General features: G+C 36.9%; 6 protein-coding genes across 7 annotated transcripts; 3 read left to right on the forward strand and 3 right to left on the reverse strand.

Annotated features, from left to right (window-relative positions):
• Nucleotides 1-4,557: 4,557 nt before the first annotated feature.
• Nucleotides 4,558-5,049, reverse strand: LOC137728480 (uncharacterized). Its single transcript, XM_068467256.1, has one exon. The coding sequence runs from the start codon at nt 5,047-5,049 to the stop codon at nt 4,558-4,560; it is 492 nt and encodes a 163-aa protein (XP_068323357.1).
• Nucleotides 5,050-5,250: 201 nt separating this feature from the next.
• Nucleotides 5,251-5,715, reverse strand: LOC137728481 (uncharacterized). The gene has a single exon (XM_068467257.1). The coding sequence runs from the start codon at nt 5,713-5,715 to the stop codon at nt 5,251-5,253; it is 465 nt and encodes a 154-aa protein (XP_068323358.1).
• Nucleotides 5,716-6,513: 798 nt separating this feature from the next.
• Nucleotides 6,514-9,999, forward strand: LOC137728670 (BTB/POZ domain and ankyrin repeat-containing protein NPR1). Its single transcript, XM_068467399.1, has 4 exons — nt 6,514-8,171; nt 8,372-9,125; nt 9,245-9,439; nt 9,530-9,999. The coding sequence occupies exons 1-4, from the start codon at nt 7,626-7,628 to the stop codon at nt 9,793-9,795; spliced, it is 1,761 nt and encodes a 586-aa protein (XP_068323500.1). The 5' UTR covers nt 6,514-7,625; the 3' UTR covers nt 9,796-9,999.
• Nucleotides 10,000-11,212: 1,213 nt separating this feature from the next.
• LOC137728804 (BTB/POZ domain and ankyrin repeat-containing protein NPR1-like) lies at nt 11,213-14,355 on the forward strand. Its single transcript, XM_068467576.1, has 4 exons — nt 11,213-11,884; nt 12,108-12,861; nt 13,072-13,269; nt 13,792-14,355. The coding sequence occupies exons 1-4, from the start codon at nt 11,345-11,347 to the stop codon at nt 14,052-14,054; spliced, it is 1,755 nt and encodes a 584-aa protein (XP_068323677.1). The 5' UTR covers nt 11,213-11,344; the 3' UTR covers nt 14,055-14,355.
• Nucleotides 14,356-14,467: 112 nt separating this feature from the next.
• On the reverse strand, nt 14,468-16,859 carry LOC137728803 (transcription termination factor MTEF18, mitochondrial). The gene has a single exon (XM_068467575.1). It carries the CDS (start codon nt 16,619-16,621, stop codon nt 14,837-14,839), a length of 1,785 nt encoding a protein of 594 aa, XP_068323676.1. The 5' UTR covers nt 16,622-16,859; the 3' UTR covers nt 14,468-14,836.
• Nucleotides 16,860-20,319: 3,460 nt separating this feature from the next.
• Nucleotides 20,320-24,743, forward strand: LOC137729191 (uncharacterized). Of its 2 annotated transcripts, none has more exons than XM_068468046.1 (9): nt 20,320-20,615; nt 21,471-21,801; nt 21,888-21,976; nt 22,066-22,204; nt 22,545-22,619; nt 23,186-23,307; nt 23,382-23,457; nt 23,843-23,902; nt 24,338-24,743. In XM_068468046.1, the coding sequence occupies exons 2-9, from the start codon at nt 21,664-21,666 to the stop codon at nt 24,464-24,466; spliced, it is 828 nt and encodes a 275-aa protein (XP_068324147.1). In that variant the 5' UTR covers nt 20,320-20,615; nt 21,471-21,663; the 3' UTR covers nt 24,467-24,743. The 2 variants fall into 2 exon arrangements, with proteins under 2 accessions (XP_068324147.1, XP_068324146.1); XM_068468045.1 differs by having other exon boundaries at nt 21,592-21,801.
• The last annotated feature ends 2,147 nt before the right edge of the window (nt 24,744-26,890 follow it).

Here is a 26,890-nt window from a genome sequence, read left to right on the forward strand (position 1 = left end):
CTTGTTACAATTAGGTTAAAGTTGAGAAACCATTACTCTAATTGGGTTAAAACTGAGGGACTATTGCTTCAGTTAGATTAAAGTTGAGGGGCCAATAATAATGGATTTTTAGTTGAGGGACCATAGCTGCACGTTTTAATGAGTTGATGGACCAATAGTAATGAATTTTTAATTAAGATACCCTTACTTCAATTGAGTTAAAGATAAGAGACCATTATTACAATTTATTCTAAAAAAAATTCAAAACAGAAGCATACAAAATAGTTAGGACAAAAACATAAGGTAATACCCAAAAGTTCATGACTCATACGAGTCATTGACACTGTGCTTTTGTTTGTTATCTCCTCCTCTCATTTCTCCAACTCTCTCTGGACCATGCCATGTTTTCTTCTTTGTTTTCCAAAAATACTAGTAAGTGGTTTTGCTACAGTAGTCTATCTTTTTGAGGATCGAAATTCATAGAGATATTTAAATCTCCTTTTGGCAACTATTATATGATTCACCAACGTTAGGAATCGAACTTAGAATATAGTTTTGTAATACGGGGCTGAAATTCATCCCCAACTACTATATCACCTTATGATAGTTGCCATTTGCCATGTTTTCTTCTACCGTTGGCACGTCTTGTTCTTTACTAAATTGACAATTGTTATCTTCCAAAATATCACTTTCTCTGAACCGGTTTAGCCCAACGGTTTTAGGGTTCAGACCGTTTTAAGTTTTGCTTTGGGCAGAAGTGGTATCCGACCGGTTTTGTTTTGAAGGGAAGTCGTGACATCAGCATGATAAAGAATTTGCCAAACATCTTTCATTAATTTATTAAACAAAGAATTTACCAATAAAATTGGAAAAAAAACAATTCATTAAGGTCTTTCAAGTGGTCCAAGAAGGAGTTCTACTTTTGTCAAGACAAAAGGTTTGAATATAATATTAAAATGCTTTATTAATTTTTTTTTAGTATAAGCAATGTTATTTAAAAATGAGAGAAAAAAGAGAAGGTACACTACAATTAACATAACAACCAGTTGAAAAACGCTAGTTAACTAGCTAGCAATAGATTTCTCTCAAAGGGGCTTGTGAGACCAACATCTTGGGGCTAATGTTGGAGCCGCTCAAGGGCCTACTTTAAAAAATAAATAAACAAATAACAAAAAAAAAAAAAAATGACAACTGGTGACAAATCACAGTTATCCACCCTTTTCGGGGGCTAGAAGACTCACATAGGCATTTCAGCCTCCTTCTAGCTACAAGTTTAGCTTCCAGACCAGCAACGAGTTTCAAACTCGACCCAAGACCTCCAGTTTTTAATTTTAAGAAAATTTCGTAATTCGTCATTAACCACTAGACCACCAATTCGTGATTGCTCAAGGACGTACTTGGTTTAGTAGAATATCTCACGCATTCTTCAAATGGCGTACTTGGCTTAGTAGAATATCTCATGCATTCTTCAAATGGCGTAGGTCATCTTGGGAGGATAAAAAATGGGTCGGAAGAACAAGTTTAAAAGAAATATTTTAAGTTATATTTTGTGGAGGATGAATATCTTATTTACAGAACAACCCCACCACATGCTGATTGATTTATAAAGTTAAACAATTAGTCAAAAGTAATGAAGTTAGGGTCTTGATGATGACCACATGATGAGGATTGCATGCAGATCATTTGGATCCCTTGATCGTGAACCATAGATCCAGTCTACACCAATCAAACATAAAATAATTTTCATTGCTTAAAAAATAACTAATACATGTTAACATAGTAAACAAAATATATGACGTACGAGTAGCAATTTCGCAGCAATCGAGCATGCAAATATCTGTCGTGTACTCACAGGCCACACTCAAACATAGCATTAGATAACATGGGATGATGGGTTCTTTTGTTTCTTTTTAGTAGTAGGTAATATTTTCTTTTCACATTCGTCGTGTGGGAAAGAACATTTTCCATATGGGTATGTGTGTGTGTGTGTGTGTATCGACGATGGGACATGTAGATTATGTTAAATAATGTAGTCAATCGAGTGGCAAGCATAGAAAAACATGTATATAGCTATGTCCACTCCCTACATCTTGTTGACCAAATGATCATATCATCCTCTCTTTTTCTATAGAGGAGAGGTAACGAAGAAGAAGATATATTAATTACGTCGTAAGATTCTGTTCATTTTTATAATTGATGTATTTTTTTATATAAAAAATGAAGACAAATAATTACCAATTCATGCATGTACTAGTATCTATTTCGTTTAGAAAAGATTTAGAAGTCCATTCAAATCTTTAAAATAAAATTTGTAAGGTTTTAGTTAGGAGTAGTTTAGGAATAAGTAAAGTGTTTTTTTTTTTTTTTTTGAGAAATGATAAACACAAATTCTTTTTAAGTTCGCACACACTCATGTTTGATTCAGTTCGTTGGTTTGGTTTGATTTATTAAATCTGATGATTAGAAATTAAAAAATATATATATGTGAGAATCTGAAAAGGGAGAAAATCACTTTTTTTTCCCCTTAACTTTTGTGGAAGGGTAAGGAAAATATGGAAGGTGAAATGAACAGTGAATAGGTGAAAATAGCACTTTAATACCACGTTTATCTAGATATTGATGCTCGTTTGGAAGTATTTTTAAAATGTGTGAAACCGTATTTATTGAAAATATTTTTGGAATCAATAAACACAAATTCTTTTTAAGTTCGCACACACTCATGTTTGATTCAGTTCGTTGGTTTGGTTTGATTTATTAAATCTGATGATTAGAAATTAAAAAATATATATACGTGAGAATCTGAAAAGAGAGAAAATCACTTTTTTTTCCCCTTAACTTTTGTGGAAGGGTAAGGAAAATATGGAAGGTGAAATGAACAGTGAATAGGTGAAAATAGCACTTTAATACCACGTTTATCTAGATATTGATGCTCGTTTGGAAGTATCTTTAAAATGTGTGAAATCGTATTTATTGAAAATATTTTTGGAATCAATCCCTAGTAAATATACGAGTGAATCTTAAAAAAGTACTTAAAGTACTTTCTGCAAGAAAAACTATAATTATTTGCTTCTTATAGAAAACACTTCGCTTTTTAAAACCTAAAAATATTTTTCTAAAAATGTTTTCAGTTATTTTAAAAACAATTCCAAACAAGCCATGATTAGGTTTGATAATGTTTTTGTTTATTCTGTATGAGAGCTTAAACGACACAACCAACTCTTGCATCAAATGTCGGTTCATATGCTTGACCTTCTTCTTCCTGCAATTCACTGCCCTTACAATGCAAACAAACATTACATTTAATTTCTTTCTCCTGATTGTACTTGCGAGCCAAATCTATCAGCCATCTTCGAGCTGCTTATCTGCCGGAATGCCTCCTTGATTTTCATTTTTGTTGTATTTTAAATTTCAAAAATGTGATTTTTTTTTCGTCGACATGGCGCCAAATGATTGGTTGTGTAGACTTTTTGTATGCCACGTCATCAAACTGATAGAAACTTTAAAATATTTTGCTAATCAAGGATTACATTGATGTGCAGCACTTAATTTCAAAGACGATGTTGCTTGATTTTGAAAGCGAGAAACTATTTTGATAACTTGAGTTAATTTCAATAATCATTTGCTATAAAAGTCATTTCTTTATAACAAATTCCGTGAGAAAACATCACAGTGTTGCACATCTGGTCCATTTTAAGGGCAAATTCTCGTTACTTCATGACTCTTAAATGACTTGGGGAAAGAATTACATTGACTAATATGTTAGGCACGACAGAATTACATTGATTTTATTTATTGCGCTCACAACCGAGCTTTTATAAAAGAAATGCTATCGGCAAGATAGAGAAATTTTTCAGTGTGTTTGAAACACATGACAATATATATATATATATATATCATTATATAGTTCATTTTTAAATGTTTAACTCATTACATAATAACATATGTTATACTGTTCCGTGTTCTAATATACTAAAAAATCTCTCGATGCAACGTCCTTAAAAAAGCCATGTGTGCTGCATGCTACGTGATTCGTTTTGATGAAATTTTGACCATAATTGACACTGCAAGCAACTTTTGTGTGTTAAATTGTCAAAAAAGCAAATAGTATATAAGCCTAACTTCTCAAGGAACCAATAAAAAAAATGTCGAGGCTTAGGCCATCTCCAACCGAATGATCCAGATGGCTAGAGGCTCAAAAATAGCGCTAAAATCGTCTCCAACCAAGGGTCAGGCCAAAGGGTTTGTTGGCCCCACTGCACAAAAAAGGGCCAAATGGCCAACGGTGCCGGTCCCCGAGTCGAGCTGGAATTCAAATGCAACGGTCATTTAGCCGTTTTTTTTTTTTTTTTTTTTTTTTTTTTTTTAACAAAATTTGTTTAAAATTTTTTAAAAACTCTTTTTTTTTCCCTATACCTTCCTAAACCATTAAACATTACATAACATTAAACAATATCAAACAATATTAAACAATATTAAACAATATTAAACAACAATAAACAACATAAGAATTATACAACATAACAACATGAAACTTAAACAACATTTTTAAAAACATTTAACAACATAAAACTTAAACGCCTATTCCATGTTATTTTTGGCCCAAATATGTGTAACAAGATCCTGTTGTAGATACTTGTTTGTGGCACGGGAACATATCATTCTATAGCGCCTCATGTACTCATTTATAGAGATACTACCAGTTCTTGGATTGAAAGGCAAATTAGGCCCATCATATATTTTTGCACGAGCCTTTCTTGACCTATTTGGATCGTCTTGGTTGTCATCAGACTCTCTATCAATATACTCATCTTGCTCATCCTCCACAATCATATTGTGTAATATGATGCAAGACATCATGATGGAGTCCAAATTTTCTCGACTCCACCCTCTTGCCAGTTCGTTGATGATCTTCCACTGTGCTTGTAGAATACCGAAAACTCTCTCAACATCTTTCCGGTATGCCTTTTGGTGTAAGGTAAACAACTTGTCGGAGTCATTCACAGGGTTTGGAATTGCTTGGATAAGTGTCGCCCTCTTTGGGTAGATGTCATATGCCAAGTAATACTCCATATTGTACTGACGGTTGTTGATGTAGTAGTCAGGTTAAGGTGCTTTACGTTCCGTCAGGGTATTGAAGAGAGGTGAACGCTCAAGAACTGTAATGTCATTTTGAGATCCAGGGACTCCAAAGAAAGCATGCCAAATCTATGTGTCATACGAAGCAACCTCCTTTAACACAACAGTTGGCTTTCTTGACCTTCCGCAAAAGCCTCATTGCCATCCGGTGAGACAGTTCTTCCAATCCCAATGCATGCAGTCTAATGACCCTATCATGCCCGGAAACCCACGGTCTTCAGCTTTGCGAATGAGTTGATCCAGATCTTCTTGATTTGGCTTGCGAAGGTACTCGTCTTTGTAAAACTGAACAATTGTGTCATAAAATTCAGCAAGAGTATCAAGGCATGTAGACTCAAACATACCATGGGTTTCATCCATCGAATCAGCTGGGGAGCCATAGGCCATCATTCGAAGTTCAATAGTAACCTTCTGATGAGGTGAGAAACCAGGGAGGCCTGTTCTATCCCGCTTCTGTCGAAAGTATGGATTGACATGTTGGACATCATGAAGTAAACGCTCGAAGACATGATGCCTCATCTGGAAGCGACGACTAAAATCCTCTTTTGTGTACACCGAGTTGGGGTTGAAGTAGTTGTTCATCAGATTGGCATGCGTCATCGCTCTATTTTGTGGTTTGTAAGAGTGGACAACAATAAAGCCACCCTATTGAGGTTGTTCTTGAGTTGGCTGATACACCATGGTCGCAGCCATGGCTGCTACTATGTTTTGTGTGTTGCACCATGCTTCATCTACTTCATCTGCTTCATCAGACTCCTCATCTTCTTGTCTCATCTATGCCCATTTTTCTTCCAATTTGGAATTGGATGAGAACCCCCAATTGGAATCAGAAGAGGATCCAAAGTTGGAATTCATTGCAAACTTGAATTGAAATAGATTGAATTTAAAGATGTATGAATTATAACCCAATATCCACCCTATTTATAGCAAAAAAAAATTCAAATCCAACGGCTAGCTGATGTACTTAGCCGTTGTAAATTTAAGTTGCAGTTTTTAAATAATAAATTATGTTTGGCCCTATGACCTTTTGGTCCTCGGTTGGAGACAATTTTTTGTGACAGGGCTAAAACGAGCTCTATGGCCGGAGATGGTAACAAATATAACCCTACACTGTTCATTAAAATATTATTTTCTTCGAAGACCAGAGATCTAAAACGAACCCTCTAACCAACCTTCGGTTGAAGATGATCTTATCATCCTAGCTTTTTAAAATAAACAAACAGATGACATCTATTGCTTATGAATCACACGGTATGTCAACCATGGCCGACACCGACTCCGTCTATAACCTTTTGCCCCTTCTCTCTATCTCTCTCTCTCTCTATTCACAGATGAAAGCGAAAGATTAACCAAAATAATAAACTACTGCGCCCACGATGGCTCTCCATTTTCCCACACTTGCAATTTTTGCAATTTCCAAACAAAAACAAAACACTTCCATTAATTTACACCGAGCCTGCGTCATCTCACCCCAGCTGGGATCGCTGATGCTATCTCAATCGTCACCAAAGCGACTTCATCTCCCTCTAACGAAATTTCTCAGCTCCTTCTCTCTCTCGCTGTAAAAAAACACATAAAAAAAGCTTGTTTTCTCTCTGTTGTCTCTCTCTTTCTACTTTCTGACTCTGTTTCTCTGAATTGAATCCTACCCTTTTGGCCCCCCACCTCTCTGTCCTCCCTGCCAATCTTGGGATTTGATATCTGTGAGTTTTGTTCTGGTTTATATGGTTGAAAGTTTGCTTCTTCTTGTTTTGGGAAATTTTGGGTTTGCTACAATTTTCCTGGGATGAGTTCTTTTGATGTTATGGGTTTTGAAATTCAGGTGGGATTTGATAGGAAAACTACAACTTGTAGGAGAAGCCAATAACAGTACATGTGTAAATTTTTTTTATTAGTTTTTATACAACTCTTTTGATTAAATCTGCAAAAGTTTCTGTTTTGTGCAGTATTACAAATCACATCATATAATATATTGGATCCAATATTTGGTTTATATTGTTGTAGTTAGATCTTGAGCATCAATATTCTAGCTTTGTATTTTAGATTTTGTTTCTAATTCCAATTTGGAAGCTTCAACTTATCAGTTTTAATTTGGAAGCTTGAAATTAGCAGTTTTAATCCAATAGTTTTGTATTTTAAGTCTTTTCAATGGAACCCACCTTTCAAAAGTGAAAAGCAAAATCACAATTTGTGCTAGGTTTGTATTTTGAGTGTTAAACTTGTAAATTTAAATTTTGTGATCATATTGGATCATCCCCTTTTGTTAAGTATTCTGTTTATCTCGCTTTTCGATTCTCAAAAGCACTTTTGCTTATAGGTTTTTACCATACGAATAAGATGGATCAAAATATTTTGAGACCTATAGGCTATAGCTTGTGTTGGAAGAGTTAGATAGCTTTGGGGGTCTTAATTCTTCAAGGGAATTAGTTATAGATTTTGCTATCTTCAAGCACTATGTGATTAGGCTCGACATTCATACATCCTAGGCTCTACAGGTCTAAAGTCGATTAATGGCTCATTCAGCTGAACCATCATCCTCTCTGAGCTTTACTTCATCGCCCCATTTATCAAATGGTTCAATGAGCCACAACTTATCGTGTTCTGGCTCCGAATCGGTGCCAAGTCTTGAAGTCATCAGTTTGTCCAAGCTTAGCTCTAGTTTGGAGCAGTTGTTGATTGATCCTGGCTGTGATTATAGTGATGCTGATATCGTAGTTGAGGGGATTCCTGTTGGTGTACACCGATGTATATTGGCTTCTAGGAGTGGATTTTTTCGCGAGCTATTCAAGCGAGACAAGGGGTCTTCTGGAAAGGAGGACAGGCCAAAGTACTGTATGAGTGATTTTCTGCCTTATGGCGATGTTGGATATGAAGCTTTCTTGGTTTTCTTAAGCTATGTGTATACTGGAAAGCTTAAGCCTTCTCCCGTGGAGGTGTCAACCTGCGTTCACAATGTATGTGCCCATGACGCATGTAGACCTGCTATCAATTTCGTTGTGGAATTGATGTACGCCGCTTCCATTTTCCAAATGCCTGATTTGGTTTCGATATTCGAGGTTGGTCTTCTGTTATTCTGAATTTCTGAGCAGATTTTTATCAGTTAGTCAAGTCTATGAGTTCATGAATTCGTAAATCAATATATTTAACTTATTTATGAATGTTATGATAGGATTGTCTATGCAACTTATCATTTACTCATTCTTTTGGTAATATAAATGGAAAATAGTTACTGATTTGATTGTCTATGTGTTGGCAGCGGCGCCTTCTTAATTTTGTTGGGAAAGCTCTGTCAGACAATGTTATCCCAATTCTCGTGGTTGCTTTCCATTGTCAGTTGAATCAGCTCATCGATCAGTGTATAGATAGAGTGGCACGATCAGATATTGATGACATCTCTCTTGAGAAGGGACTTCCTGATGAGGTTGTGAAGAAAATCAAAATTCTTCGCCGCAATTATCAGCAGGATTCTGACCCAAACTTGCCACCTGCCGATCCCTTGCTTGAAAAGAGAATCCGAAGAATACATAAGGCTTTGGACTCGGATGATGTCGAGCTTGTGAAACTTCTTTTAACGGAGTCTAATATAACCTTAGATGAAGCAAATGCTCTCCATTACGCTGCAGCTTACTGCGATCCTAAGGTTGTGACCGAAGTGCTTGCTCTGGGCCTCGCTGATGTTAACCTCCGGAATTCTAGGGGTTATACAGTGCTTCACATTGCTGTGATGCGCAAGGAGCCATCAATTATTGTATTGCTACTGACTAAAGGAGCTCGTGCATCAGAGCTGACATCAGATGGTCAGAGTGCTGTTAGTATTTGCAGGAGGTTGACGAGACCAAAGGATTACCATTCAAAAACAGAGCAGGGGCAAGAAGCAAACAAAGACCGAATATGCATTGATGTTCTAGAGAGGGAAATGCGGCGGAATCCAATGGCTGGAGATGCATCTATATCTTCCCAAATAATGCCTGATGATCTGCACATGGAGTTGCTAAACCTGGAGAACAGAGGTAAGATTCCTAAGACATTCTCAATTTTATTTAAACCATTCAAAAACACTATTTCTTCGTTTGATTGGTTTAGTGTGCCTCTGAGTCTCTGGCATGACATCTTTCACTTGTTATTGCAGTGGCATTGGCCCGATTGTTTTTCCCTGCAGAAGCCAAGCTAGCCATGGTCATTGCCCATGCGGAGACATCTGACTTTGCTGCGCCATCATCATCGAAAGGCTCAAGTGGGAATCTGATGGAGGTTGATTTAAACGAGACCCCCACCGTGCAGAACAAAAGACTTCATTCCAGGTTGGAAGCCCTTATGAAAACAGGTAAATCACAAATGCATGCTTTTCTCTGTTACTGCGGTCGACTTACATAATATTTAGTCATTTGTTCTAAGCTTCATCGTATTGTGGCAGTCCGTTTGGGTAGATGCTATTTCCCTCATTGCTCGGAAGTCCTGGATAAGTTCATTGCGGACGACCTCCCTGATTTGTTTTACCTCGAGCCTGGCTCCTCCGACGAGCAGAAGGTAAAGAGGAGGCGTTTCATGGAGCTCAAGGAGGAAGTACAAAAAGCATTTGACAAGGACAAGGCCGAGTGTAATCTCTCCGGATTGTCTTCATCGTCCTCCACGACATCTCTGGAAAAAATTGGTGCAAATCAGAAGGTTAGGGAACCGTGAAGCCGTGTAAATTTGTATCAAATAAGCCTTCGGAGGTTTGCTGACGAAAGCGTAGGAAAACGTTGGCTATATTCGGATGGCTAAAATCTTGGCATATGTGAATTGTTCTGTTAACTGCACAAACTAGCAAGTAGTTCTGTAGAGGATGATTTTGAATAGTAGGTGTATCTGTTCAAGGAAAATTACCTTTATCTTTCTTTTAAATACGTCTCAGGAGGTTTTCGAACTCAAAACTTCGGGTTTAAGGGAAAACATTCTTAATGAATTTAGACGTATTCAATTTCAATACATAATAAATATTACTTGTCAAAAAGTTAAATTTGATTTTTTTTTTCTTTTCTAATTAGACTCTAGATTATCTTATTTATCTAGACTTTGGCCTTTAAATTTTAATTAAAAATTCAATAATTAAGATTTAGGCCTAAAAATATTTATCATCTTATTTTTCTTCTCAATATACTTAGAATAATATTAGATACACTAAATTTGTTTATCAAATGATGTGTCACTAATTAAATTTATACTTTAATTCAAGTTGGAACTTGATTAAATAGTGGTAATATAGTGTAAAATGTGTTGCATCATATAGTGCACAAATGCAAGAATTTAGCGTGTGTAGCAACACCAATATACTTAACATTAAAGTTCCAAATTCATCCATCATGAGGTGACTCAGTGGTTGAGGATGAATTTCAAGCTCGTGTTTTACACGACACGTTCTAAGTTTGATTTATGTCTTGGTGAATCACATGATGGTGGCCAATGGGAGGTTGAAATGCCTCTATGAATCTTTCTGACATTCGGAAAGGTGGACTGCCATGTCGAAGCCACCAACTTGTCTCCTTTAAAAAACATTAAAAAAAAAAAATAAAAAATCCAAACTCCATAATCCATCCCTCCTAATAAATAAAGAGTATCACTCGGTACTACGGTCTAGTGACATTCCTCTTCATTTGGAAGTGAAAGGTCTTAGGTTCGAATCTCGTGGATGGCGAATTCGATACCAAATTAGGCTGTTGGTTTTGCCGAACTCCCCCTCCCCTTAGTGTAAAAATATCGATGTACTAAAAAAAAAAAAAAAAGTGGTGCTATACAATGATAAATTTTTACCTCACACACTTTTGTTAATTTTTTTCCATCAATATTCTTCAATTCATTCAATTCGACAGGTGAAGATTAAGAGGAATGTGTGAGACAAAAATAGGTGTCTGGATAGCAATCGCAGCATCACCCTAAATCAAACAAGTGATCAATTATGGTAGTAGTTAAATCTGACTTTTAACCCATAATTCCATGTTTAAATCCTATTCTAATTCTAGCATGTTTCCTCACTTCTCTCACTACTTAAGCTTTAAACCCGGGAGCTACTAAACGTTGAAAACTTGAACCACGTTAGCAACGTTAAAGCATAATCGTCACTCAAACGCCGTTGACTATTTGCGTAGTGACATCTTCAACCTCCTCCTGCATTTATGTGACCCCATCAATCATCAAGATTTGATGATCCATCTCATTAATCTCCATGTTTAAAATCTAACGCAGACTAAAAATGGCTGATCCATCATCCTCCTTGAGCTTCACCTCATCCTCCCACGTATCCAACGGCTCAGTAACCCCCAACTCCTCCTCCCCCGCCGCGGACACCCCGCCGCCCACCCGGGACCTCACCTGCCTGACCAACCTCAGCTCCAGTTTGGCCCGGCTCTTGGCCGACTCCGGCGGCGACTACAGCGATGCCGAAATGACCGTCGAGGGCGTTCCGGTTGCCGTCCACCGATGCATTTTGGCTTCGAGGAGCGAGGTTTTCGCGAAGGTATTCAGCCGGGCATATGGGGGTTCCGAAAAAGAAGGAAAACCTAGGTACTGTTTGAGTGATTTGCTGCCATTTGGGCATGTGGGTTATGAAGCGTTTGTGGTTTTCTTGGGGTTTGTGTATACTGCAAAGCTGAAGGCTTTTCCGGTCGAGGTTTCGAGCTGCGTTCACAATGTGTGCGGCCATGAAGCTTGTCGACCCGCCATTGATTTTGCTTTGGAGTTGACGTGTGCCTCTTCGGTTTTCGGAATGCCGGAACTTGTTTCAGTACTTCAGGTTGGTTGGTGCTGTTTGCTTTCTGAATTTCTGATCAAACATTTTAATCACATTGAGAAATTAGTCAACTTTCGAGTTCTCATTGCACATTTGTTCAAGTGTTTCTGCAACTTCGTTATTCAAGCTTGGATCTTCCAATATCTCGAATGCAAAGACAGATTACTAATTAATTTGGAAAGAAAAATGGAAGGTTGTTCTGATTTGGTTGTGTGTGTATTGGCAGCGACAACTTACTGATTTTGTTGTTAAGGCTCTGGCGGATGATGTTATCCCAATCCTCGTGGTGGCGTTTCATTGTCAGTTAAGTCAGCTTATTGATCAGTGTATAGAGAGAGTGGCACACTCGGATCTTGATAGCATCTCTCTTGAGAAACGACTTCCTGACGAGGTTGTGGAGAAGATTAAAATTCTTCGCCGGAATTCTCAGCACTACTGCGACCCAAACATGCCGATTGTGGACCCCTTGCGTGAAAAGAGAATCAGGAGAATACATAAGGCACTGGACTCCGATGATGTTGAACTTATGAAACTTCTTTTAACCGAGTCTGATGTGACCTTAGATGAAGCCAATGCGCTCCATTATGCTGCAGCCTACTGCGATCCTAAAGTTGTGACTGAAGTGCTTGGTCTGGGTCTGGCTGATGTTAACCTCCGGGATTCCCGGGGTTTTACAGTGCTTCACATTGCTGTGATGCGCAAGGAGCCATCAATTATAATATTGCTTCTGTCTAATGGAGCTCGTGCATCAGAGCTGACCTTAGAAGGTGAGAGCGCTGTTAGTATTTGCCGGAGGTTGACAAGGCCAAAGGATTATCACACAAAAACAGAGCGGGGGCAAGAAGCAAACAAAGACCGAATTTGCATTGATGTTCTAGAGAGAGAAATGCTGAGGAATCCAATGGCTGGAGAGGCATCTATATCTTCCCAAATGACGCCCAATGATCTGCATATGAAATTGCTGAAACTGGAGAATCGAGGTAACATTTCTAAGACACTCTCACTTTGATTAGTCAAGGCATTGTGGTGGCAGATCGTAGTCGGTATCATTTTTCTCCAGAAACACTTGAATCTCAACCTTTTGCGTTTCATGTTTCATGTTTTGATTGTTTAATGTGTGTTGAGTATCTGACGTGATATCCTTCACTTATTAGATAAGGCCTGAATCTGAAGTGCATTATTTATTGCAGTGGCACTTGCCCGATTCTTATTCCCTGCTGAAGCCAAGCTAGCCATGGCGATTGCTCATGCAGACACAACGTCTGAGTTTGCCGGGATCTCTTCAGTGAAAGGATCAAGTGGGAATTTGATGGAGGTTGATTTGAATGAGACTCCCACCGTGCAGAACAAAAGACTCCTTTCTCGGTTGGAATCCCTTGTGAAAACAGGTATCATGGTTGTCTCTCAGATAAATTATTGTGGTTGAATTGCAGAGTTCTGGTTGATCCTTTTCTTCGGGTTATTTATTTGCATGCTTTGACGAAACTCTCCAACCCCACCCCCCACCCTCCCCCCCCCCCCCCCCCACCTCTCTCCCCGGCGTTGCCACAAGAACTTGCAACTGTATGACTTTGCCCCTATGCTTCAGTTGTCTCGTGTTACCCCATTCCGTCAAGGGTCAAGGTGTTACGAAAATCATTAACTTGGCTGATGTGGAACACGGGAAACAAACGGAAAAACCCATTACTTTTAGCCACATCAGTCAAATTAACAATTTTCCTAACCAACTTGACATGCCTCGCGTAACATGAGGCACGAAATGAAACCAAGGAAGTTATTTTTACACTCCACAAGACATCATAAGTCGAACCACAACAGCAAATATTTAGTATTTAGAATCTGCTAGTTAAAAGTACTTGTAGTGTCATCGGTTTTATTCTCTTCTAAGCATTAGTGTTCTATTGTGGCAGTCAGCATGGGTCGATACTATTTTCCACATTGCTCGGAAGTCCTCGATAAGTTAATTCAGGGCGACCTTCCTGATTTGCGCTTCCTTGAGACGGGCACCACCGACGAGCAGAAAATAAAGAGGCAGCGTTTCTTGGAGCTTAAGGAGGAAGTACAAAAGGCATTTGACAAGGACAAAGCTGATAAGAACGTCTACGGGTTGCCTCCGTCATCCCCATCGCCACCGGAACAAGTTGGTGCAAGTCCAAAGGTTAGAAACTTGTGAAGGCATGTAAATTGTATCGAATCATAGGCATCCCAATAAGGACAAAGCTAGAAATTTCTTTTAGTAAGGGCGTCCCGAAAAATATCTAAGAAGACCTTATTATAGGATGTCTTAATACCTAATATGATACTAGGGATGATTTCAAATGATGGTGTATCACAAGTCCAATGGTACAAAAATTTCAGTCTAGTAGTGGAAAGTGGCAAAATGATGAGAAAAATATTCCTACATGATAGGCGGGATAGGGTTTTTTAGTTTGAATGATAGAACAAGAGCACTTTTGCTCATATTATGCAGTGAAGTAATATGAAGGTATGTTAAACATTAGATACATATATTTACTACAAAGATAACGCGTGTATATTATATAACTGAAGTTTACAGTTTAACAAACGAATTACTTGAGTGGAGGCATTTGCCTCCAGTGAGCCTTGATTGGCTCCGTCCATGCCTCCTAGTTACGATCAAATTTTGCAAAATGGTCCACGCTGGAAGCATGTGAAAGTCTCCATATGCAGGATTTTAGCTGCCAAACCTGTAAAATGGATCTGTTATTTTCAATACTTCAATCAACAGATGGATTCTTTGATCAATGAAAGAGTTTAATTCTTAACATATCTCTCGGGTGCGAAACCAAAGTTACCACTGCAACATGAACCGCAGATTTGAGGACCATACGAACCAAAGGGAAGCACATGAATGAATTTACGTCGAAGTATTTAGTATACAAGACGGGATTCGTTGCGAAAATCTAAACGTACAAGATTACAAGGATGAAATTCTTAGCCTTTTTGCGATTTTAAACTTTCCCACATGGCCGGACCTTCAGGATGGACATCTACGAAATATTTTACAAATCGAGCATCTGAACATGCAAGGAGAGTGCTCAAGGATAACCTAGGCTTTGCTGCACCTTTCTCCTTAAGCCACAAATACATCGAGAATCGGAGATTAATCCTCTCCATATCGTAACATAAATATGCCGGGAATGCCACCAGAGAATCGAGCGGATAATTTAAACTGTTTGTTAAGCAACTGATCTTCTTTTCAAGCACATCTTTGCTCTGGTTAAGAACATTAGGAGCTTGTTTAATGATCTTTGATACGACATTGCAGTCCAAGCCAGCTTGAACTAGGCAATCAAATCTTTCCTGCAGTTGGTCCCCTCTGCCTCTGAATTTTTTCAGAGCTTTCATCATCTCCTCTGAGTTTTCGGTGTATCCCCATCGCAACAAAAACGATGTTTTCTCGAGATGATTACTAGGAACTGGGGATATTACTTGCTTGATGGTTTTACATTTGGACTTTGAAGCCAATCTCAACACCTTGTGTGGATCTTCCGTTATAAGTTGGAGCAGACCGACTCTTTTGACCTTCAGCTCTTTACATAAAGTCTTAGGTCTTTTTAAACTAGACGAACTCAGAAATTCAATGTCATCGGCTACAATGTCTGCTATTTCTTCTGCCCCCATTCCAATCTCAAACAGAAAATCCATTGCCAGCAAAAGATTTTTCATGCACTTAACAGACAAGACCTGTGGGTTTCGCATAAACAACGAAAAAACCTCATCCATCCCGAGACCCAATTTGAGTAACCGGCCAAACAATACATACACGTTCTTCCCAGAACCTTGTAACAGTAATGCAGGATTTCTTTTAAACAAAGCACACATTTGCTCCTCTGTATAACCCACACTATCGAGAAAATCCATTGTATCAAGCATTCTGTTCCAGTTGTACGTACCGTTATGTGATGCATACCTTCCAATCCAATCCATTCCGAGGCCTATATCCTTCATTTTTTCGTGAACCTTGACAAAGTCGCTATGAACACCCCCAACCAAAAGCAAGGGGCAACAACTAACAAGCTTAATAACTGTTGGTATGCTTAACCCCAAATTTTCATAAGCTTGAAGCTTTGAAGCCAACACTCGATAGTCATATCCAAATATCTGTCTTGCCTCCCTGTACATTTTACCAATGTTACCACGGGGGATTCCGTAATTGCATAAAGCATGAACATTATCAACCATAACACGATCATCACTCAGAAACATCAAGCGCCGCGGTAGCAGCAATTGCAGCTCAGACGGGCTCAAACCCAAGCTCTCAAAGAAGGGTTCAAACTCATTAACGGGATTGTAGCGTAAAAACCGGGTTAAAGAACGGGCAACATCTTTCTCGGAGTCTATCTTGGAGAGCAAATTCTGAAGAAAAATTGGGGAGTTCTTGCTAATATGCTCGGCATCCATGAAGCTGAAGCTTCGAGTAGAATGCAGGTAGTCGAAAAGGGCTTCCTGAGCCACGGTTCTAGCGTTTCGAGAAACCCGATTCAAAACTGGAGAATCAGATTGCGTGGACTCCATGACTGAGACCCTTGCCAAATGGGCAATCCTAGAACTCCAAAAGTATCGATTTTTAACCCAAACGAGCGACGGCTTTTGCACAGAAGCGGTTGTTTCATGAACCAGAGGAGAGAAGGGTACATGGTGTTTGAGTTGGGCAATCATTTTCGAAACCCTTTTGTGGATTCTATTCATTAACATAGAAAGTGGCGAAGGAAGCATACGAGAGAGAGAGAGAGAGAGAGAGAGAGAGAGAGAGAGAATTTTGTGGGTGAATCACATTTTTGCAATAATAGTTGAAAACTGGAAGTTGCAGAGTGTGAAGATTGAAAGAGATAGAGACAGTTGAGAGGAGAGGTTACCTTGGATTGGATGAATCCTCTCGGGATTTAAGTCCCTATTGTTCCTTCCATTATATCCTGTCTGGGTTTTCCAGAGAAGCGAAGATGGACTATGTGCGCCTCTGTTTCTGCTATTATCATAAACCCTAGAATTTGGGGGTTTTAGCCGCCTCCTTTTTTTTTTTTTGTCCAAATATTCTTATTTATTTTGTAATTCTGGGGGTCAAAGACTATAATTACTACTCAATTTACACTTGTTCAACCCCACGGGTGGCTTAATGGTTAGAGATTAATTCAAGGCCTGTATTATTGGTTAGGGGTAGCCTGGAATGACTCTATAATTCTTCATAATTCTCGAAATGATGGACGGTTGCAAAGCCATCAATTGGTCCATTTTTAGAGCAATTCCACCTCTAAAAAATGAGCTGGCTCAAAGTCTATTTAATCCACCCAATCGAATGGTAATTGACTCCAATGAACAATAATTGACCAAGTGTATCTCCATCCCTAAAAAATGAGTTCAGCAAGAGTCTAGTCAATTTGTATTAAAATATTATTAATTTTTTTACAAAATAATTTTATTTTTAATTTCGGATAGAATTTTTAATTAATCTTATCACGCCACGTGTTGTTTTTCGAAAGTACAATTTTTGTGAAAGATGGTTAGGTATTTATATATATATATATATATATATATATAATCTTTTTTTTTCTATATTTTTAAACTATTTTTTTTTATACTTTTTTATTAAGTTAATTAATCTTTGGTTTTGTATTTTTAAATAACTTTTTTTATAATTTTTTATTAAGATAATTAATCTAAACCGTTAGATTTCAAAATAATGAAATCCAATAGCCCAAAAGTAGACACGTGGCCCACGATAAGATTCTGACCTTTTTTTTTTTTAAATGTTGGAACGCATGCTCACGTGCGTGCAACAAAAAAAAGAAATTCACATGGCTGATGTCATGTCTCTTACTCAATCCATTATGTGCTAGGCTCAAAGTTGGTCTCCATTTTGGGCTAGCCTATTGGGTGAGGTGAAGTTGGTTTTTATTTGTTTTGGGGTAGGGGGGCCAGCCTATTGGGTGGGGTGAAGTGGGTTTTTTATTTTTGGAGGGGGGCGCTAGCCTATTGGGTGGGGTGAAGTTGGTTATTTTTTTTGGAGGGGGGCGCTAGCCTATTGGGTGGGGTGAAGTGGGTTTTTTTTTCGGGTAGGGGGGCTAGCCTATTGGGTGGGGTGAAGTGGGTTTTTTTTTTGGGAGGGGGGGGGGCAGCGCTAGGCTATTGGGTGGGGTGAAGTGGGTTTTTTTTTTTTTTGTAGGGGGAGGGGGGTTGGCCTAAAAAATAGACTTTGGGCTAACATATTTGTTAGGGGTGGAAGTGCTCTTAAAGAGAAAAAGTTTACACTTGTTCATCTTTTTAATAAAAAAAAAAAACGCTCATCTCATGTTCAAAAGTTGGTTCCGTCACTCTAAATAAGTATACTTAATTATCCTCTATCTCCATAATTAGCCAAGTGTTTTATGTTCTATTTGACATGATCAGATCTAAAGTTGAGTTTCTTTAACCATCTGATGATCAATTTCGGTTCTCCTCAGGAGAATTAATTATCATCAACATCATCACTGCCATTTGATGGAAGCTGATCAACAAGCTTCATGTTATCAAGTGCATGGACTATACAAATGCATCGATCAACATCGACGCGCTTGTTGGGTGAGTATGGCAACGAGAGTAGGCTAGTTTAGGATTCGACTCCGATGTAACCCTAAACAATAAATGAAGAAAATAAATCTGCACCCTTTTTGTTGTAGTGACGCTGCAACAACCCTTATGAGCCATACTTACACGCCAAAAACACCAAACCCAAATCCCACCACGGCAATTACTCATCCTCTTTTCTTTCAGTTAAGAATCCAAATTTACAAAGAAAAAGGAGCTCACAGGGCAACAAAGTTGTTGAAAAAGTGGAAACTTGAACCAAAAGACAAGTTTTACTCGAAACTGCTATCTGCTGCTGCCCCATGCATGATGCACCAGCATGCCCTCAACCGGCTAAGTAGCCAACCATGGATTATCTCCTATATAACATAGTATAAGCTTATTAAGGTCCACTCATAGTAATGATTACCATCTGATTTGGTCCTATCCAATGGCAGCCCAAAATTCGAACATTGGGGGTTCAAGTGTTAAAAATTTAAGTTTTTTAATATAAACATAGCTCGAAGTGCTCAAAAAACAAAAAAAAAAAAAAGTCAGTTTATTTCCTAAGATATTTCATCGAACATATAGTGACTTGTTGTCGTCAGCCAAATCATGTTGCGCACATGTCAATAGATATCGACATACGCCAAAGCAATATGATGAGTGTTATCGATATAATTTGTCAAGTGCACTCGACACGAAACATGTCGAGGTTTCGACAAGATATGCGGCATATGCTTAATGGGCATTACATCAAACACCTGTGGGCACAAAAGAGAGTCGTACCTAACTTTCAAAGAGTTATCGGAAAACTTTTACATGTATATTTCCCTAACTCCGAATAGTCAATGGGACCACCTTGACCTCAATCTACATCCACTGCAGGGCATTATACAATTAAAGGATCACTTAAAAAAAAAAAAAAAAAAAAAAAAAAAAAAAAAAAAAAAAAACTCTTTCCTCCAATTATATAATAACATGTGGTATTCCATTTCGTATTCTGAACATAATGAAAAATCTCTCCTATTGCAAGAATTAATCATGATTTTTTTATTTATTTGCCAAATCAGGAAGTAGTCATGATAGGTAATATAGCAAAGCAATATGATAAATGATGTAACAACCATAATCATTGGGGTAGGATGATGTTGGTGATGGAATATCACCAATAACATAAGATAATAAGTTAACATTGTTAATATACAACCTAAGATTAAAATAAAAAAAAAATATGGGTAACATAACTTAGAAAATAATCAAGTAAATATCTTCATTTGATATGCCACCACAAAAGTCCACTACATACAAACAAAAAATAATGTTTTTGTCTTTTGTAAATATCTTGCACTTCTCCAAACAAACTTTAAATTCCAAAATATTAGACTAATTTTTTTATAATTTACTGGTTTTTTTTAATATTATTTGAAACAGTTCTGAGTTCGATCCTCTTTTATGTTAATAAACAAATCCAAACATTAGCATAAATGCTAATAAAAACAAACTCTAGAATCCAAATAGGCCAAACACATTATGAGCTCATTTGAAATTTCTTTTAAAAGGTCAAAAAATGCTTTTGGTAAAATTAATTTTGAGTTTTAAAAGCATTTTAAGAAGCATATTGTTTTTTCATAATTAACTTAAAATTTTCCTAAATATTGATTTCAAAACTATTTTTACTAAATTTACCTTCAATCATTTCAAAAATACATTCAAATCGGTCATATTTTCATTTCTCACTTCCCTATCCCATTTGGATAACAAGAAAAATTGCAAATCTACCCAAAAATTCACTTATCATTTTCGAAGTTCCCTCCCTTATTATTTAACTAATAACTCCTCTTCTTTACTTTATTATTACATGTTCGGTTGGATATTCCAAGCACTCACATTTTTCATTGATTTCAACTCGTCTGTTCCCTTTTCCTCCTTCCGTTTTACATGTTCCGTTGGATATTCCAAGCGTTCGCATTTCTCCATTGCGGTCACAAATTCTGCAAGCCCATTTGTTTTCTCGATTACCCATCTGCATCCGCGCCTCAAGTTTTCGACTTTCCTTGTGATTTGTGGATTTTGGCATTGATTAGCTTCTGGGTTCCTGTGTTTCCCCAAATGCCCATCTGATTTGGAGGGGTTTTTGGCTGTTAACTTTTGTGACTTCATGCTCATGGTGAGGCCTCCTCCCTCTGATTTCTGAGCTTCTCAGCTTTAATCCTTTGTTTTAGCTTTCTGGGTTTTGTTTGACATTTCATCTGCTTTTGGTTATATTATGGTTTCTGATCTCATGTGGAGGTGGGCTTTGATTTTGAATACCCCATTTGATTTCTCATGTGATTGTGGTTGCCTCTGGATCTGAGTTTGTTTTTCCCTTCTGATTTCATTTTCTGGTATCTTCTGGTACTGCTTGATTTTGTCATTTTTTTTTTCTAATGGTGTTTGTAGATCTCCTGCATTAGCTTGTATTGATATTGTTTTGTAATCGTATCGAAGTATTGATGGAGTACCTGCATTTTACATTGACTTCTATTCAATGCCCACCTGGTTTCTGTGGTTGAGTCATTTGTTCCTTTTCGAATGAAGAAACTGTTTGTGGCCAGTCATGAGATCAAATCTTGGGTCTTGGTGCTTGACCAATGTATGACTACACTATCTAATCCTGTCAGCGAGTTTTTTTAGTGTAGATTCATGCATTTGTATTTGGAAAGTCCTAAACTGGAGTTTGAGTGTTGCTTAGTCTCTTTTTTATCCTTCTAGGTGTTACTTGGATCTCATCTGTCTCTAATTCTGTTTTGTGATTCTGGTTTTAGCCTTTGCGTTTGTTGTTTTTATACGAAGGTTTTTGTTGCCCAAATCTATTTAAGTTGGTTTCAACAAATAAAGATGTATTTGTGCGGCTATTTCTTGTCGTTGGGCTGTGTAGGTTGTTTGTGGATTATGTTTGTAGGTATAAGCACATAAGCTATCACATTGCTTACTGTTTACCCATCTGCTAATATAAGCTACTCTGGTTAAATGTCATCCTCAGATGCTCACGGCCGTAGCCAAAGGAAAATGATACTGATAAAGACGTGCATATTTTGTGATTATAAATTACTATCCTGGTAGCTTCCTTGCTCTTTGAGTATGCTAATGGAAAGATTAAACAGGAAAATGAAGTGGGGAAGCTAGTACGAGACAGTAAAGAAGGGATATAAGAACTAGTAATCTAGCATATTGCAATGGAAATGTCTACAAAGACAGTTATGGCGATCAAATCTTACCAAAATCAGGCCGGAGTTCTTGTTAAAAACTACTTGCTAGCGGATCCCTTCATACCATACACTTCCATTATTGGAGGCATAATTTTGTGCAAAATGGTATGCTCTTAGATGTGCTATAGGGTGCCTCATTCAAGCTGTAGATTTGGTTATCTATTTTCTTATTAACTCGTTAAATATTGCAGGTATATGATCTTACCCAATTAATTAGTACCTTTTACATTAAGGCTTATGGTGGTCTTACAAAAATCCAACGAATTGAGTGGAACAGTCGGTGAGGACACCCACTTTCCAACTGTAAAATACTTCCCTTCTGGAACACTACTTGTAAATTTTTTTAATTTGAAAAGTTAACTTTTGCAGTGGTATCTCCAGTATTCATGCCATTTTTATCACAGCTCTGTCCTTGTACTTTGTGTTCGGGTCCGATCTCTTTTCTGACCAACAGCACCTTGGCCTTATTACATTTCGAAGCTCACCACTGTCTGTTTTTGGGTTAGGGGTATGTGCCTTCAATTATTAATTTTATTATGAATTCTCAATTATTATCAAAGTATTATTTTACATGTATATTGTTCAAGTGTAAATATCATTGTTGGTTTCAATTTGACCTTAAGCTCGTAGGAAGTGATGAACAGATCCCAACATTATCTTATTTGCTTCATTATCATCTGACCAGGCCTAGCCTAGCAGTTAGAAATTAACGCATGAGCCAATCTATCACAGATTGACGAGTGATCTGGACTTTATATTTTGTTGGGTTGTTTCATCTATATGCACTTTCTTTTGTTTGTATCTCCTGACATTTTTCTGTGGGACATAATTAAGATCATATATCACAGGTCTCTGTTGGGTACTTCTGTGCGGATCTGGGAATGCTTTTATGGCTATATCCTTCTTTAGGTGGAATCGAGTATGTAAGTAACTTCTATATGGAAGACAATTCATATATAATTTATTGGTTTGCTCTAACCGTCTTGACATATGGGTCAGAAGCATCATTTACCAAGGTTATAATAATCCCATTAAGGTGATGCTTAATTGCACAGACATGTATCTAGAAAGTAGAGAAGAAGAGGTTAAGTGAACGGAAAAAGAAATCACATTTGCATATAAATTAAGTTAGTCACTTTTGATTAGACTTTGGCATTTTCTCTTGGATCAGTTTCATTGGAATTTAGGGCTTTTCATTTTCATTTTTCTCTTATAATAGCAGATGTGGCTGTAGTTGAAATTCGATATATGTTCTGCTTATCTTTGTAATGGTTGGCACTTGGCAGAGGTGTTGTTAGAGTTTTAACGGTTTTACTTTTGTTGTTGGACTTTTTGGTGGTAAAATAAATTTTATTTCTTTCCAAAAGAATGTTTATAATAATTAAACAAACACTAGTCAGCTTAAACACAAATCTTTTATTAGAAACGAGTAACGTTCACCACATGTTTGCAGCTGTATAACTCTTGATATGGTGGGATTCAATTTCAGGTTTTCCATCACTCACTATCTGGAATTGCAGTAGCATACTCCATGTTTTCTGGGGAAGGGCAACTTTATACATACATGATCCTCATCTCTGAGATCACTACGCCAGAGATCAATATGAGATGGTAAGTTTATACACACAAGATTATGTTTAGTTTATGGTTTTCCATCTTTAATATAAGCTTTCGGTTTCATGAAGGTATCTTGATACAGCTGGTCTGAAGAGGTCCAGCGCATATCTCCTAAACGGCATTGTGATATTTTTATTATGGCTGGTCAGTTGAAGTCCTTTTGTATTATTATCTTTTGATCATTAAAGGTGGGGCTATCATATAATAGAGGGAATTCAGTTGCAACAACACTTCCCTGATACTTTCACTTATAATATTGGGCAGTGCTATCCACACACCCATTTTTACTTTTCACACTCCCCTCTCAATTTTCGGCCGTCGGATCGAATGAATTGAAGAGGATCAATGGCCAAAAATTAACAAGGGTGTGAGAGGTGTGTGTGAATAGCACTATCCATAATATAAACTCAGTCATTTCGTAGCCACTTGTCTTAATGTAAGCAGCATCATGAGCATGTATCTTTCTTGTCCTCTGGTTACATAACTATCGTTGTTAGACATGCTTTCTGAAGGACTTTATGGAATGCAGGCGGCAAGAATTCTGCTGTTCGGTTACATGTTTTACCATGTTTACTTGCACTATGATATGGTAAGATTGCAACTCCCTGAAGAAATGTACCACCTACACTTTGTATTTTGCTTGCTGTATACTTTCACTGTCTTCAAAAGTTGAGTTATGCATTTTACATTCTTTGGATAGTTCTCTGAGAAGGGGTAAAAAGTTTGGATCTTTGCATTTTCAACACCGTCCTCTTTTGGTGTGCTTTTCTTGGGGAACAGGATGAAATCTTGAATCTTGCTCATGGAGTGCAATATTTTACATTTTTTAACCATTCTAGAAGATTCTATATTTCTCAGGTCGTACTTCTTTAAACGAAAAGAAAAAAAAAGAAAATGAAAAGGGACCAAAACATCCTTTACATGTTCCCTTAAAAGCAATCTTTGTGAAATTTGTATGAATCGTCTTTTCAGATTTTGGAGTGTCATTTGTTGCAAGTAGTTAATCGTTTTAATTGGATTGCAGATCATCCAGATGCACATCTTCGGATATCTTTTGGTCTTTGTCGTGCCAACAGTGCTAGCAGTAATGAATTTGATGTGGTTTGGAAAGATTATCAAGGGATTGATGAAGCAATTGGCCAAGATGCAATGATGGATATCCATATATATATATATATATATATATATGTATATGCATATGTATATGTATATGTATATGTATATATGTGTGTTTGAAATGAGTCGAAAGGCTTGCGCTTTAAGATGGATCTGATCTTGTGCATTCTTCTATATTGTTGCTGTATAAATGATAGAGGCCCAGAGGAGGGTTACAAAGCAATCAAAACTGGAGGCATTTTGGAGGCCAAAATTGTTGTAGATAATTCCAAGTTTGTTGTCAAGTTACGAGGGGAATCGATTATGTCACGATAGTTAAATGGTTCAAAGTTGCATGCGTTGTTTCAGCAACCTCTTTAATGTTTTCACTAGTTTTGCAACAATGCTTAGCTTATTATGGATGTGCCTACCCACAAGTTGAGATGTGCAAATCCATATTAGAACTGGATTGTTTGCCGTTCCCATCTTAGGCTCTTTTCATCCTTTCTTATTTTTGTGATCACGGTTAAGTTAAGTTAACATTTTATATTGATTTTTTTTATAGAAATAATAAGACAAAAAGCAATAGAAATATAAAATATTGACGTGATTTAATCGTGATCACAGAAATAAGAAGGGTTGAGAAAGGTATGGAATGGGGAGAGCAGACAATTCAGGTTCTATGCACAAGGATCCTAACCATGTTCCTCATGGAAAAGTAATTTCCACAGAGCTCGTCATTTTTTAAAATCGTAAGATTAAATAAATCAAATAGGAATTAAGCGACAAAATAAACGATGACTCCGAAAGGAAAAAATGGAAGTGTGTTCTTATTTATTTGTGATTTGGCATCAATTGGTGATTTGACGTCGCATTGAAGACAAAAGTAGGAAAAATCTTGAGGATCAACCTAGAACTGCACCTGCGAGGGATTGCAAAAGCATCCACGTACCTTTTTCCCCCACTATATGAAATAGAATAGCTATTAGGTATCTATCAGTCGGCCTCGTGGTATCTAATTTCTAGAATTCTTGTGCTCAAGTAAAATATATATCAACTCAACTCATTTTGTTTGACCAGTTTTTTTTTTTTTTTTTTGGGTACGATTTAATTATAATTTTTTAAAATGTAGATATGTTGTCGATGATATTAATTTTATCTATAATTTGACCTCAAAATCCGTTGGATATGATTGTTTATAAACTCAGCTTCCCTTGCCCAAAGGCACAATCAACCTCGAGGGAGGACTGGATGCATAACAAATTAGCAAAGTAACGACCGTTTACATGGAACAAGTGGAAGATAGAAAGCATTGAAACGAAAACATATATATATATATATATATATATATTTTTATATATATATATATATATTTTTATATATATATTCTTTAAGGGAATGGATACGTTTCAAAAAATAGAGATTAGTTGTGAGGCCCACATCCCATTGAACTTTAACGACCCGAACCGTCTATTTTTCAAGTTGCACCACATAGATCATTCTTGCAAATATTTGTCAAATCGCAAATATTTGAGGCATCTAATTGAGTTCAAAGAAATTGACGAACACTGTGTTCTAAGAAACGTTAAAATTTCATCGTAACAACTAAATGGATAAATGGTTTCGAATTGAATAGAATTTTTTTCATAGATCATCTATGAATTGAGACTTACAAAATTGACGGTTTGGATTGTTGAAGTTCGATATGGAATGGGTCCCACAACTAGTGCCCATTTTTTGATATTATAAACTTTGTGTTTGTTCAAATAAGAAGTTTACGGACTTTGAGTCTTTATGTTAACCATACCAAGTACAGCTGTCTCTGCAAAAATAAGTTTTTCAAAATTAAAGTTGATCAAATCTTATCTTCGGTCAATTATATCCAGGGTTTAAAATTTCTTCGATATAGTCGATATTTCCATGGAAATATCCAAAAATCATAGAAAGGTATGGAGATGGGGAAAAAGTCTAAACTTCACCTTATATTAGAGAAACTTTTAAGTTTAGGCTGAAATCGACATATATTGTTGATATCTTATACATCTGTTAAATATTGGAGAAACTCTTATATTTTGTCCAAATCAATGTTTGACAGTTCCTAAAATTTCTTTATAAATTTCCATTATTTCCATCGATAGAAACCGATATCGATATCAATATTTCCACCTGTAGTGATATTTTAAACACTGATTATATCACAAGAAATATTAAATGGATTAGCTATTTTATACTGGAAAAAAAAAAAATTGGTTGAAAAATTAGATTATGTAAACTTAATTATTATATTTTTGTTTAAAAACGTGAGACGTATAATATTTAAGTAATGTTTGTAATCTTTCTTCTTTTGATATTAATTTTTAATAATATTTGATGTAGTTCTCAGGGTCAGATGTGTGTGTATGATATGACAAAAAAAAATATATATATATATATTTATACACACACACACTAATTAACATTCTCAATAAAATCTGGTCCACCA

This window comes from Pyrus communis, chromosome 3, assembly GCF_963583255.1.
Source record: "Pyrus communis chromosome 3, drPyrComm1.1, whole genome shotgun sequence".
Lineage (NCBI taxonomy): Eukaryota > Viridiplantae > Streptophyta > Magnoliopsida > Rosales > Rosaceae > Pyrus > Pyrus communis.

What these genes read in the sequence shown, in the direction of transcription:
- LOC137728670 (XM_068467399.1), top strand. Translation starts at nt 7,626, where the DNA reads ATGGCTCATTCAGCTGAACCATCATCCTCTCTGAGCTTTACTTCATCG. An exon ending in ATTTGGTTTCGATATTCGAG is followed by an intron (nt 8,172 to 8,371) that starts GTTGGTCTTCTG and finishes ATGTGTTGGCAG; the next exon opens with CGGCGCCTTCTTAATTTTGT. An exon ending in GCTAAACCTGGAGAACAGAG is followed by an intron (nt 9,126 to 9,244) that starts GTAAGATTCCTA and finishes TTGTTATTGCAG; the next exon opens with TGGCATTGGCCCGATTGTTT.
- LOC137728804 (XM_068467576.1), top strand. Translation starts at nt 11,345, where the DNA reads ATGGCTGATCCATCATCCTCCTTGAGCTTCACCTCATCCTCCCACGTA. An exon ending in GCTGAAACTGGAGAATCGAG is followed by an intron (nt 12,862 to 13,071) that starts GTAACATTTCTA and finishes TATTTATTGCAG; the next exon opens with TGGCACTTGCCCGATTCTTA. An exon ending in GGAATCCCTTGTGAAAACAG is followed by an intron (nt 13,270 to 13,791) that starts GTATCATGGTTG and finishes CTATTGTGGCAG; the next exon opens with TCAGCATGGGTCGATACTAT.
- LOC137728803 (XM_068467575.1), bottom strand. Translation starts at nt 16,621, where the DNA reads ATGCTTCCTTCGCCACTTTCTATGTTAATGAATAGAATCCACAAAAGG.
- LOC137729191 (XM_068468046.1), top strand. Translation starts at nt 21,664, where the DNA reads ATGGAAATGTCTACAAAGACAGTTATGGCGATCAAATCTTACCAAAAT. An exon ending in GCATAATTTTGTGCAAAATG is followed by an intron (nt 21,802 to 21,887) that starts GTATGCTCTTAG and finishes TAAATATTGCAG; the next exon opens with GTATATGATCTTACCCAATT. An exon ending in CTTTAGGTGGAATCGAGTAT is followed by an intron (nt 22,620 to 23,185) that starts GTAAGTAACTTC and finishes ATTCAATTTCAG; the next exon opens with GTTTTCCATCACTCACTATC.
- LOC137728480 (XM_068467256.1), bottom strand. Translation starts at nt 5,049, where the DNA reads ATGGAGTATTACTTGGCATATGACATCTACCCAAAGAGGGCGACACTT.
- LOC137728481 (XM_068467257.1), bottom strand. Translation starts at nt 5,715, where the DNA reads ATGACGCATGCCAATCTGATGAACAACTACTTCAACCCCAACTCGGTG.